At 39.7% G+C, this 13,967-nt stretch overlaps 1 protein-coding gene across 7 annotated transcripts in view; it reads left to right on the top strand.

Annotated features, from left to right (window-relative positions):
• The window catches only part of ANKRD44 (ankyrin repeat domain 44), a 313,666-nt gene that overhangs the window by 199,956 nt on the left and 99,743 nt on the right, over positions 1-13,967 (top strand). For all 7 annotated transcript variants that reach the window (XM_027965056.2, XM_027965055.2, XM_042244028.2 and 4 more), the window contains exons 8-9: positions 64-276; positions 10,435-10,513. In XM_027965056.2, the coding sequence (XP_027820857.1) occupies positions 64-276; positions 10,435-10,513 (292 nt within the window). The remainder of the gene's footprint in view (positions 1-63; positions 277-10,434; positions 10,514-13,967) is intronic.

Raw genomic sequence — 13,967 nt, 5'->3', positions numbered from 1 at the left:
GGTGGGAAATGGGAGTATATTGGCTCCAGTGATTTTCATCACCTGTATTGGGCTTGTTTGCAGATCGATGAAATCAACGTGTATGGAAACACAGCCCTCCACCTGGCCTGCTACAACGGGCAGGATGCTGTAGTCAACGAGCTGACCGACTACGGTGCTAACGTGAACCAGCCCAACAACAGCGGGTTCACTCCGCTGCATTTTGCTGCTGCCTCCACACACGGTGCTCTGTGTCTTGAACTGTTAGTAAACAACGGGGCGGATGTTAACATCCAGGTAGGACTCTCTCAGCCTTCTTCCTTCAGTGTTAAATACCTTTGCATTGAGCCTCTGAGCAAAAGCACCCACTGTCAATTACAATGAGTAAATTATAACTCCGAGCATCCTGACTCTCACAGCCTTATCCTGTCCTGGCACACGGTGGAAACTTACATAGCAGTGGTGGTACCAGGGCACGGCACTGAGACTCTAGCTATATGACCTTGGGAGCTTAGTGAATTTACCAGAGTAAACACTGGGTCTCAGGCGTGTTGACTTGGCCCAGATTCTAATACTGAAGCGAATGCTGAGCTGATAGAGCAGAGCTGCTGAGAATGAAAAGGAAGCCCAACCTAATGATATCAGTTATGTTCCCAAACCATGTGACCCTCCAAAAAGTTTCACAAATGCCTTCCTGGAGTACACCCCAGATAGTAGCTGCCATTATATGATACTAATCTGATTTTAAGGGTAATTCCTTTACTCAGCAAACTGACTGATGACTACCTAGTGTCCTCTGTTTGATACTGGGTGTATACTCCAAGGTGCCCTTAAGGAATTTACAGTATGGCAAGGAGATAATGTATTCAGATAATCATGAGGCAAGACAGAATGCCATGAGTGACGTGAGGATTAATAAAATGCTGCAAACCATAAGAAGGAAGTGTTGACTTGCTTTTTGCTTGGACAACACAGATGGAGATTGCTGTTGAGCTGAAGATTGGTATCAGTTGAGCTGAAAGAATGGCATTAGCAAAGGGTTTGAGAGGTGTCAGTAGGTAAACTTTAGATAACTGTTAGTTCACTCACTCTAACAGATAACCAAGAGGAACATCTGTAGGCAGCCTTCACGATCCAGGTTACATCCCTTGGATGCATTCAGACTGTAGCAGAATATCCTGACTTATCCCAAGTGACCTTGTTCTCATCCTCAGTTCTCCTTCTCCCAAACACACAAGAATCCTAAATCAAAGACCCAGTGTATTCTGTCTCTGCTTTTGAAAAATTGTAATTTCTAAGATTTAATTTCAAGAATACTGGATCATTTTATTTTAATAACCTTCTCTATTCACTATTAAAATCCTTTTATGTTTTTTCATCTAATTTATAATAGTGGGGAAATATGAGACAAATTTTCGGAATAGTAGTTTATTGTGATTGAGCAGACTGCAAATCATATGAAAGAAAGGAGTCAGGAACAAGCCAAAATGTGACCTGACCAAGAATGAGCACTTGTCTACTGGCAAAAGCGTTTGGGTTTCTACAGGCGATGAACACCACTAATCATTGTGGAGGTCACATGATCAGAGCTGAGGCTTAGGAACAGTAATCTGGCCATGGAACACTAGAGGCAGAAAACATAAAAGAAAAAAATGTATATGTATGTATATATGCACATATGGCTACATATCGATGTTAAACTTTTATATAACAACAAAAGAGAAGCAAAAACCTTTACATAAAATTAAAAGGGGAACAACTCAGAAATTTTCCTGCAATATACATGATAAGAAAGATTTAACATATTTAATATATAAGAACTCATAAAAATCAATAAGAAAACATCTGACAATCTGCTAGAAAATATGGACAAAGGCAAATCACGAGAGGATACAGTATCCATTAAATTTATGAAAAAATGTTCAGTATCACTAGTCACTAGAGAAATGCAAACTAACACTTTTATAATCAGTTCAGTTCAGTCACTCAGTCGTGTCCGACTCTTTGCAACCCCATGAATCGCAGCACGCCAGGCCTCCCTGTCCATCACCAACTCCCAGAGTTCACCCAAACTCATGTCCATCGAGTCAGTGATGCCATCCAGCCATCTCATCCTCTCTCGTCCCCTTCTCCTCCTGTCCCCAATCCCTCTGAGCATCAGAGTCTTTTCCAATGAGTCAACTCTTCGCATGAGGTGGCCAAAGTATTGGAGTTTCAGCTTTAGCATCACTCCTTCCAGTGAACACCCAGGACTGATCTCCTTCAGAATGGACTGGTTGGATCTCCTTGCAGTCCAAGGGACTCTCAAGAGTCTTCTCCAATACCACAGTTCAAAAGCATCAATTCTTCGGCACTCAGCTTTCTTTATAGTCCAACTCTCACATCCATACATGACCACTGGAAAAACCATAGCCTTAACTAGATGGACTTTTGTTGGCAAAGTAATGTCTCTGCTTTTTAATATGCTATCTAGGTTGGTCATAACTTTTATAATACTAGTACATTAATATTTGCCTTTACAATTGGCAATGTAATCAATGAAATATTAAAATGTAAGATCATTAAGTAAGTATGATCCAGTTTTTGAATTTCATAAAGTGTGCATCTATGTATGTGCATAGGAAGAGAGTAATATCTGAAATATATATCAATATCCTAACAACAGTTATCACTCCAAAATTATGATTTGGGTTTTTTAGTTCTTTTTCAATATAATTGTTTTAATCATATTGTAATCCAATGAGCATGTGTTATTTTCATATCCAAAAGAATAAAAAGCTATTTTCATTAAAAAAAAAAATCAGATATAGTGGACCTGGGGAGGTGACAAGTAGAGGATAACTGGAAGCCAATAGAACAAGTCTAGATAAAAGGATAAGAGATAATAAGGACAGGGAATGGGGACAGTCAATAAAGGGAGAGGCTTTGTAGAAAGGAAATCAGTGGGATTTGGTTGGGCAGGAGATGGAAGAGGATTGAAATCTGGCTAAGGAGAGGTAGGTAGTATAGCATAATGATTCGGTGTCCAGTTCTAGACTGCCTAGAATCTCACCCTGGTCTTGACTTTTAGTAAATACATAGGCATAAACAACTTCTCCGTGTATCTCACTTTATCTGTAAAATTAGGGAAACAATAGTATCTTCTAAATGGAACCACTGTGAGGATTAAAGTTATCTCACATAAATTACTTGGAACAATGCTGGCCATATAGGAAGTACTCCATAAATGTTTTTTAAATTTATTTTTAATTGGAGGATAATTGGTTTACAGTATTGTATTGGTTTCTGCCATATATCAACATGAATCAGCCACAGGTATACGTATATTCCCTCCCTTTCATAAATGATTATTGTTATTAAGAAGGATGTCAGGAGAAAGAGTAGGCGTAGGAGGTAAAACTAGTGAGTTTAGTTCTTGAGAAGCTGATTTTGAGCCTTTGATACAGCCAGTACAAGACAACCAACAGTGGGGAGCAGTGGAGAACAGAAGAACATGCCTAGGTTGCCTCATTCACGCAGAGGTGATTGATAGTGGAGACCAGGAGAAAATGCTGAGATCACCGAGGGAGAGAGTACGTCACAGCACCAGTAGAGAAGGGGATGCAGGTCTCTAGTACCTCTTTACTCTCAGGATCAGCAGGAGGAGGAAGAACTAGAGAAAGAGATGAAAAGAGAGAAGATAGGAGAAGGAAACAGAAGTAGTGTCTTTGTGAAGGTAGAATGCAGACGGAAATGAAAAAGTAAACTAGACGAAAAGAATTTCAGAGTTCTAGATCTTGTAAAGGGGCTCCATCCAAGGTCCTATGTGAAGGTAAGATGAAGGTCTTTAGGGGCAACAAAGAGGCCTGGGTGGGGGAAAGAGCCAACATGTGGGGTTAAAGTCCTAGAGGACGGTGGTGAGGGGACAGGAGGCAAACAGGTGGCTCAACCACCAGTGTCCCCAAGACTTGTGACACTTTTCTTGCCTTTCTGGTGCCTGAGGGACATACTGTGGATCCTCCAAAGAAAGGAATATTATTGAAGTTAAAGTATCTCTCTTCACCAGCCTCACCTAATTGATTCACAGGGTTATCTGATGCTCTCCATTGCCTCTGTAAAACATGCCAACTGATGTTTTCAGTGTGCCTGATACTGAAGCTGGAAGCCCACTTTCTGCCACACATACCTACTCCTCCCAGATAACTGATTAGTGGCCAGTTCAGACTGGATAAGGGACTTCAACTAAGTATAGTGTCTTGGTTTATGGCAGCCTTTTCTTCTCCCGTACAAAATGGACATGGAAAGCATAGCTACTTTAATAGTTAATTTTTCCTGTAGACTGCTAATTATCAATAAAGTTTAAGAGGCACCATTAACAAACAAACAAACAAAAAAAACGTCTGAGACTTGTGTTTATGTATTATCTAATTTGGTGGCTCAGATGGTAAAGCGGCTGTCTACAATACGGGAGACCCGGGTTCAATCCCTGGGTTGGGAAGATCCTCTGGAGAAGGAAATGGCAGTCCACTCCAGTACTATTGCCTGGAAAATCCCATGGACAGAGGAGCCTGGTAGGCTACAGTCCACGGGGTCACAAAGAGTTGGACACGACTGAGTGACTATTAAGACAATCTGTGTAAATGGGATTTTGAATCAAATCTAGCCTTCTCCCTCAGCCTCCCTTCGTCTTCTCTATCTACATACGAATTCTCTTGACTCTTTATTAGTTATCCCAGATTCTCTCTGGATGCATGGATCGTCTAATGTTTCCATGAAGCCATTCAGTCTGAGTGGAGGCTGTTATCATTCTGCACCACATTGCCCTTGGATTTTGAAAGTGTTTGTAAATTGCAAGACAGTTTGTATTTGTTTAGATTTGTCAAAGTTCTAAGGAAATAGCATATTGAAGTGTAGCCAGTTCCTATTCACATGTTCACTTTGTTTTCCTCTGTCCTCCCAAAACACTGAGAGTGTCATCTTGAGAAATTTCAAGATGATGGAGATGAGAGAAAGACTGTGTGTCCGGCATGCATTTTAAAGCCCCTCATTTTGCTTAAATTGACCATGGCCCTGTCTTTGATTTTGAATATAGTGATGTCAGAAAGCTTAATTATTATAAAATAATAGAGATGCAATACTTTATACAATAAGCTGTTGACAGTTTACTTGTTTTTTGCAAATAGGACGAGCATGAGAAAATATGAAATAATTTCTCTTCTCTAGTAGAGAACACATTGTTATTTCTGTAGCATCTCAAGGCTCTTTTTTGGCAAGCTTTCAAACTAAGCTTTAAAAAAAATAGTTACATATGGCTTCACTGGATATGACTTAGAAAAATAGGTTCAAAAATCACCATTGCCAGGTCACATACCTCCTGGTCACTAACATACCACCTGCCTATGGTCTCAATTCTTTTCTGCCCATGGGCCCTTAGATCACTTAACTTAAAGCCCATCACAGTTTACTAAAGCAGACCAGCTCTCTTTTTCTGTGTACTAGGACCAAATTGTATTCTATAATTGCATTGCAGAGGTTGAAGATGAAATTGGAATAAGCAAGAGTAAGTATTAAGAGCGACATGTCCCTTGGAACTTGGGAGAGGAAGTGAGCAAAGCAGGGAGGTTAAGGTCTGAGGTAACCACATACCATCTCCCACTTTTGAACCATTAAAAATTTGACCATCTATAGCTTTTTGCAAACCAAGGTATTAGATTGCTCTTCCATTGAGTTAGGAAGCCCTTTTGGGTTTCTGACCATATCTGATGCCCCCTCCTCCAGCTGACCTTAGCATTATCCTCTTGAACAGGAGTCCCCAACCTCTGGATCTAATCCCTGATGATCTGAGGTGGAGCTGATGTAATAATAATAGAAATAAAGTGCACAATAAATGTAATGTGCTTGAATTGACCCAAAATCTTTCCCACTCCCACCCCGGTCCCTAGAAAAATTGTCTTCCATGGAATCAGTCCTTGGTGCCAAAAAGGTTGGGAACTGCAGCTGTAAAGGCTTTATTGTCCACTGAGCTGCCTGACAACAGGGGTACTGTTCATGGAGAACACAGCGCCTTCAGGTTCCTGGGGAGTAGCTGTGTATTTAAGCTTAGAGAAGGTTTGAGGGAGGATGAAGAAAGAAGGCAGGGCTTCCCAGGTGGCTAGTAGGAAAGAATCCTCCTGCCAGTATAGGGGCCACAGGAGACATAGGTTCGATCCCTGGGTTGGGAGCATCCCCTGGAGGATGAAATGGCAACCCACTCCAGTATCATTGCCTGGAGAATCCTATGGACAGGGGAGCCTGGCAGGCTGCAATTCATGGAGTCTCAAAGAGTCAGACACAACTGAGCACACAAAGAAAGAAGGCATTAGAAGTGGAAGAAAAAAATGAATGGATTTCTGAGGATATTGGTCAAGAAAATTGAAATGCTCTATTTAGTGCAAGGATTAATCTTTCTTGGATGATGGTGAATACTGCCCTGAAAGAGTACTTATATTTGTCATAAAATATTCTTAGTCCTTACTGGTTTTGCTTCATGACCTATGGCAGAACCATAAGTCAATAGGAGAGTCTCTTAAGTGTTCCAGGTAAAAAAATTTTCCATGCCCTAAATCTGGTAGGGAAATGTACCTAGAATTGTTAAGGAGACTAGAAATGAAGAAATATTTTTCTAAAAGCAAAGCTTAGAATAAGTGAGAGAATTGAACATTCCTTCTCGTGGCTCAGAGGTTAAAGCATCTGCCTGCAATGGGGGAGACCTGGGTTCCATCCTTGGGTCGGGAAGATTCCCTGGAGAAGGAAATGGCAACCCACTCCAGTATTCTTGCCTGGAGAATCCCATGGACGGAGGAGCCTGGTGGGCTACAGTCCACGGGGTTGCAAAGAGTCAGACACAACTGAGCGACTTCACTTTCACTTTCTCCTTTGAGAATTCAAGGAATGTTTTATATCCGTCTGAAGTTCTAGGAGCAGCAACAGCAAAGAAAAACCCACCACCCCCATCCCTGCGTGAAAAATTTCTCAGGCAGATAGTGAAACTCAGTAGGATCTCTAGTCTCAACCTGAATATTGTTAATTCTAACTTGTAAAAGCTAAATAAAAAGTACTTGCTTTTTGACCTTCATTGGTTTTAATGACTTTTTGAAATGAGTTCCTTTTCTACCTATAGCATATAAACAAAGCTGCCCCACAGTGACTGCTATGACACTCTTAATACCCAACCTCTTGCCACCCATCTCTTTCTCCATGAGAAAAAAAAAGAATCAACTAAGAACTGGCCTTAGAAGTAGATGAGCCCAGGCAAAGATCTTCAAGAATAGATCTGAAGCAAACATCACTGTTGACCATATTGCCATCCTTTTTATTTTACCTAAAATGGGCATCTCTGTTTTCTCCTTTACCAAAGGCACAAGCACTCCAAGGGAAAAAGGGTATGGAGTTTACTATCTCTGTAATGGGGAAAGCTTTATCAGCTGTACTCCCTAGAAACTGGTCACTCCTGCTTTGGCTCTCTGACTACAATTTAGTTACCTCCAGGTTGGTGGTTACTCCTAGCCTTTAAGCTCTTTTCTAGGCGTGGAAAACTCTTGTTTAAATATTGATAAAGGTGTTATCTAAACAATGAAGTATTTATGGCTTTATGTATATTTAACTAAATGCTAATTAGTTATATTTTCGTCTTAAATTTAAGAGAAAATACTGGAGCAAAATTTAAAGAAATAGCACCACCTAGGGACAAATGAATGTCAACTCTGCAATTTCTGTTTTCTCTCTCCTTAAGAGTCTTGGACCATCATCACTTTTTTGTTGGAGGGAAATATGTCTTAAATCCTCATTCCTAAGTGTTCTTGCCTGGAGAATCCCAGGGATGGGAGAGTCTGGTGGGCTGCTGTCTATGGGGACACACAGAGTCGGACACGACTGAAGCGACTTAGCACAGCAAGTGGTTCCCAGACTTTTGAGTCTTTTGAACTGTCTGCATTTCTCCCAGCCAAGATGCAGACTCTGTAATCAGATAGCTTTTAGGAGCTCTCCTCCATTGTACATTTTGTGGTCGCTGATGGCATCGTATTCTTTTTTTTGGTTAGTGCTCCTTTCCCCAAAAAATATTATTTCAGTAAGTTTTCAAGTTTGCTTCCATCTTCCTTTACTTTCCAAATCTTTTCAATTCAGGCTATAATCATACAAGATTGAGCTAGAGAAAAGATCCTATTATTTCTATTTTTCCCCATCAACCTGAGAATCTTTCACTATAATGATTATTTATTTCACTCAACATGCAGTTACCGAAAGAGTTGGGGTTCCCTAGGGTCTCAGTTGATAATCTGCCTGAAATATAGGAGACGTGGGTTCAATCCCTGGGTTGGGAAGATCCTCTGGAGAAGGAAATGGCAACACCCACCCTACCCCACCCCCCAGCCCATATTCTTGCCTGAAAAATCCCATGGACAGAGGAGCCAGGCTGAGCTGCAATCCATGGTGTCGCCAAGAGTCAGACACAACTGAGCACAATGTTCCAAAAGAGTCAGACATGACTTAGCTGCTACACAACAGCAACAGCAACTTTGACTAACTTCCCTTGGCACAGATTATACATAGCTCCTCTTAAGTCTAAGGAATAGATTTATGGGATATAAAATAAAAATTATTCTGTTCAACCTTGTGGTTTTATAAGCTATTCCAGTCCACAGTCAAAAGCAGCTGCTCCTAAACTTTAGTGTGCTGTGAAATTTAGAAATGAAATCAATTCTGGTTCTGTAGATCTGAGCTAGGACACAGGATTCACATTCCTACCAAGAACCCTGAATGATTCAGATGCATGTAGTCTGCAGTTCACTATGAGAAATATTTAAGTGATTATTTGCTTTCCATTGTAGCATTCTTTAAATAATCATTTTAAAACACAAGTATATGAGTTTCATCACAAAAATGAACTTGTGCTTTTAAAATCTTGTATTTTAATCCCAGGATTAGGAAAACATTTCTTTTGAGACTTAGAAAAATAACAGTTACATAAATTTCATTTTGGTTTTAAAAATAATATCTGAATCAAAGAATACATAATATATTCTCTCAGTTGGGGGTACTTTGTGTCTAAAGTAATAGTAATATTTTCGTGGATATTAGTGTTTTTAGAAAATTCTATAAATGACTGCTGCTGCTGCTGCTAAGTCGCTTCAGTCGTGTCCGACTCTGTGCGACCCCAGAGACGGCAGCCCACCAGGCTTCCCTGTCTGTGGGATTCTCCAGGCAAGAACACTGGAGTGGGTTACCATTTCCTTCTCCAATGTATGAAAGTGAAAAGTGAAAGTGAAGTCGCTCAGTCGTGTCTGACTCCTAGCAACCCCATGGACTGCAGCCTACCAGACCCTTCCATCCATGGGATTTTCCAGGCAAGAGTACTAGAGTGGGATGCCATTGCCTTCTCCGCTATAAACGACTACTACTTAATTAAAAGTGTAGAACTTTGGTATTTGGTGCAGTGCTGACTAGTGGGTAGATTCTGTACATTTTCCATGTTTTGGCTTAACCTATGTCAGAGAATGCCATCATAACTTGAGTGATGAAGAGGTGGTGTATAAATTCAGCACATTTCCAGCTGATCATTAAAATGGCAGTTTGCTAAACTATTGCATATCTTAATCCTATGGTTTCTAATGAGTTAAGTGGAGTAAATGTTTCTTTTTTGCGATAATAAAAAGTGTTTTTTGTCCCCCTCTGTGGAATTATAATGTAGATAATGGTGGAGGATTTCAGGTCAGTTTTGAAAATTGCAATGATTTATAGCAGTTTAGTCATCTTTAGGCCTAAGAGGACCAAACAAGTTAATACATCTTTTGACTTTTTTAATTTACTGCAGATAAAAGTTGAAAAAACACTCTAATAAACTATAATGGAAAAGATATGAAAAATATATATGTATACATATTTATAACTGAATTATTTTGTGGTACACTGGAAACTAACACAACATTGTATATTAACTATACTTAAATATTTTTTAAAGTTGGAAAAAAATACCTCCTTGGAGGAAACTTTTATCAGTAGATCATAGGAGATGAAAAACATTTTGGATGATTTTCTCAGTTTAAACCAGGGTAGTTTAAAAATTGTCAGTGTAACTAAAAATTCTGCAATTCTTCTCTAGAATAATTTCCATTTCTCTAAGCTTCTTTAAAATGTGATGTTATATAATGTAAACAATAAGAATCTACTATATAACATAGAGAACTATATTCAATATCTTATAACAACATATAATGGAAATGAATCTGAAAAAGATCATATATACGTATACTGAATCACTTTGCTGAATACCTAAAACTAACACAACACTGTCAATGAACTATACTTAATTTTTCTTAAAAAATGTGATGTTAGACAGAAACCTGCAATATCATATACAGTCTGTTGGAAATTGTGGAATGTTTCAGGTTGATGTTACTTGCCCTTTGTTTTTTTCTCTCTCTTTCTCTCAATTTTTAGAGTAAAGATGGTAAAAGTCCGCTGCACATGACAGCTGTCCACGGAAGGTTCACGCGGTCGCAAACCCTCATTCAGAATGGTAAGAGAGATTCTGCCACAGTGTCGTCACTGGAACAGTTTCTTGGTGTGACTTGAGTTTGGCTGTCAGTTATTTGAATGTGAAATACAATGCTCTGTTAGTGTTTATTACGCTTGGATTTATACTATCCTTTGTGAACTTGGCTAAAAGCTCCTTATCAGACAGGTTATCACCACCCGGCTTAGAAATAAGGACATAGAACCATAAGCTTCATAGTCAATTCCTAGTCAAAGAACATGTGAGTTTTGAACCTGGAAATGATATATAGGCTTAAGATCCTGCATGTTTTACTCAGAAACTAGTAAAAATGAGTATCAGGCATTTTCTAGCAGCAAAGCTGAATTATTTTTAAATTTTCAAACCCACCATAGTTTCATAAGTTGAAACTCATTAAGCTACTTGGGCAAAGGTAAGAAAAATGAGATGACTCAGCAGAAAACCAGGTACATACATGATAAAAAGGATGATAAAATCACAGGCTTGATAGAGACCTTGGAAAGTCACAGAATCTAATAATATTCCAGACTTACAGTAAAGATGTGCTTGAACCATTGGGTTGTCTCTGCAGCCAAAATACTAGGGAGGGTCACTTCGCATCATGGTTCATGTTACTATTAGAGGGTAATGGCCAGAATCTGGGAGTGCACTGACCTTGCTAGCACAACTTCTGTTATCTTAGCTAATCTTAAAGACACTTGAAAAAAAAAAAACAGGTTTAGTTCAGATTTTTGCTGACATTTCACGTAAATTCAGCAGTTCCTAAACTATCTTTAGTTGATCCACATTTCTAGATCTCAAAACTCAGACATTAGTCAGTTTTTTAGACTTATCTTCCTGCCATCTGTAAGAATATTGGATGACATACACTTGAAGCATTAGTGGTATTATCAGGAAGAGCCCCTGGAGGAGGACATGACTACCAACTCCAGTATTCTTGCCTGGAGAATCCCCATGGACAAAGGAACCTGGCAGGCTACAGTCCACAGGGTCTTGAAGAGTCAGACATGACTGAAGTGACTTAGCATGCACAAGGTATGTCTTAGGCACTGAAGTCACTTGACACCATGCTGAGAAATTATGCTGAGGGAGCAAAATATCTGCAGCGAAGCACAGGAAATTTATAAGAACTTCAGTGAAACTATAGGAGAAAAGCAGTCCCAGCAAATTTCCAGTGAGCAAATGCAGGTAATTGAAAATTAACTGCACAGCACCTGTTAGTTCTAGTTTGAAATATGTGGTATGCCTTTGACATTCACTTTACTGAAAAACCACTTTCATTGTTTTATTTCTCTTGAAATCAAGGGAGGTGGGGAGGGACCCTGGCATCTCTCCTTTGCACACTTTCCTCATCCCACTCTTGTAGAAGGAAATGGTGGGACACTTCAGTATTCTTGCCTGGGAAATCCCATGGACATAGGAGCCTGGCAGGCTACAGTCGGTCCATGGGGTCGTGAAAGAGTTGGACATGACTTAGCAACTTTAGCAACTAAACAGCAACGACTCATCCCCACTGTATTTCTCAATTGTTTTTCACAAACAGTGTCCACTGCCTTAAAAATAAACAAAACCAGGGAGCTATTTGGTATTCAATTTGAAAATTTTAATGTGAATATAATCACTGGGCTTTAGCTTAATGGCATTAAAAGACATTGTTCCCTGTTGAAGCAATTTCAAGCACTAGTGACCAGACCAGAGAAGGAGTAGCTTTTCACCTTGTAAGCACTGCATTCCTACAGGTCCATCTCAGCAGGCCAGATCTGTGTCATGCTAGTGTGCTTAAAGCATTCTTGGGGGGCCGCTGGCTGCTTTGATCTTTTCACAAACCATCCCTGTGAATTTAAATTTCCATGCACTCTACTAGAATTCTTGCTAGACCTTTGAATGGGAATGAGACCTGGAAAAGACCCTGTGTCTTGTCCTCTGTGATCTAGGAGCTTGTCTCAGAGCCTATTCTTGGCTGGCCTGGCATCCTGCTTTGTGGGTTGAGTGGAGTCCAGGGTCCTATGGTTGAGTGTTCTTCACATTGTGCCAGGCACTTGACTAAGCACTCCACATAAATCCTTCCAACCACCCCCATGAGAAAGAGGTGCTGTTATTATCTCCATTTCAACTATGGAGAAACTGAGGCAGAGAGGTTGTCACTTCTGTTGGGATACCTGGCACATATGTTGAGGAACAGAGATTAGAACTCAGGAAGACTGACACTGGAGACTGAACTCTCACTCACTCACTTATAAATGTGTTATCTGGATGAACAATGACATGTTAAATTGTTTTTTTAAAAACTTGAATTCTGTTTAAGACTTGCTTGTATTTGGCATGGAGTCATCCCTGTAAAAGGATAATTTGGCATTCTCTTCTCTCAGCCAACAATTCTTTGCGTTCGTTACACATGTGAGAACTGTGAGTTCTTCCAGTTGACATTTTTTAAAACATGCCCTTAGGGACAAGAATAGGAAGCTCTTTTCTTTCCTCCTGTTGGTTGGTTTCCTTTTGGGAAAAGTCCGGAGACTCACACCCCCAGGGCCTGGTGTCCATCCTCCAGAGTGGATCCCTACCCGGCAGGACCCTGAATGCCCATCCCCCATGGGGACATCACTTGGTCCTGAGACCTGCTGAGGGACATGCTTGGCGTTTGTTTGGTTATATTGCTCTGATAATCTGGACTTTTTGCAGCATTTCTCTGCTTCTCTGACTGCTCTCTAGTCAGGGCTATTAGTTCTTTATAATACCTTGCCCCTGCCCCCAATCATTCAGTTTTGGTAAGGTGATCATTTTTTAAAACTCTTTTTTAAGTTAATAAACAAAGAGTGCCTCTGCTGTTCATTCACGTTTTTTGTTATCTGAAGCTGCGTTGTCAGAACCAGAGAGGGAAAGAATTAAATGAAGACATAATCTGATATCAGAAGGCATTTGATCCAGCCATTTGCACAAGCAGCTGCCTTAGATGCTGCCCAGCAGGTTACAAAAGTTCAAAATGATGCTTTTTTTTTTTCACAGAAGCTTTAAAAATAGAGTTTGAAAAGGAAGAGCCAAGGGATAGGTTAGGATGATTCATTGTGAGATTTTTTATATTTGGGCTCATAGCCCTTCCAAGGCAACTTAATAAGATGACTATTCTTATTTGTGCAATGAAAAGCTAATTTCAGATGAATGCCTGGATAATGCTGCATAAATTATCTCTTCCTATATGCTCTGCTTGTGTCTAAACTCACAAATGTTTATTTTCCTCACTAATTATCAATGCTGGATTACCAACATTTAATTTGCAACTTTCAAATAAAGAGTAAAGATATTTGAATTCCAAGCAACTGTTAAAGATTTTCAAATGAAAATGGAAAGCTTTGGGAGTGACCATAAAATAGAAATTAATTCATCTAGAGGTCCTAAACATATTTCTGAATAACAAATAATCTATTTTCCTACTAAATTATGATGTTTTCCAGAAGTATAT

The sequence above is a fragment of the Ovis aries genome, chromosome 2, assembly GCF_016772045.2.
Source record: "Ovis aries strain OAR_USU_Benz2616 breed Rambouillet chromosome 2, ARS-UI_Ramb_v3.0, whole genome shotgun sequence".
Lineage (NCBI taxonomy): Eukaryota > Metazoa > Chordata > Mammalia > Artiodactyla > Bovidae > Ovis > Ovis aries.
The sequence above is the reverse complement of the archived record's forward strand: the minus strand, read 5'-3'. Positions and strand labels throughout refer to the sequence as shown.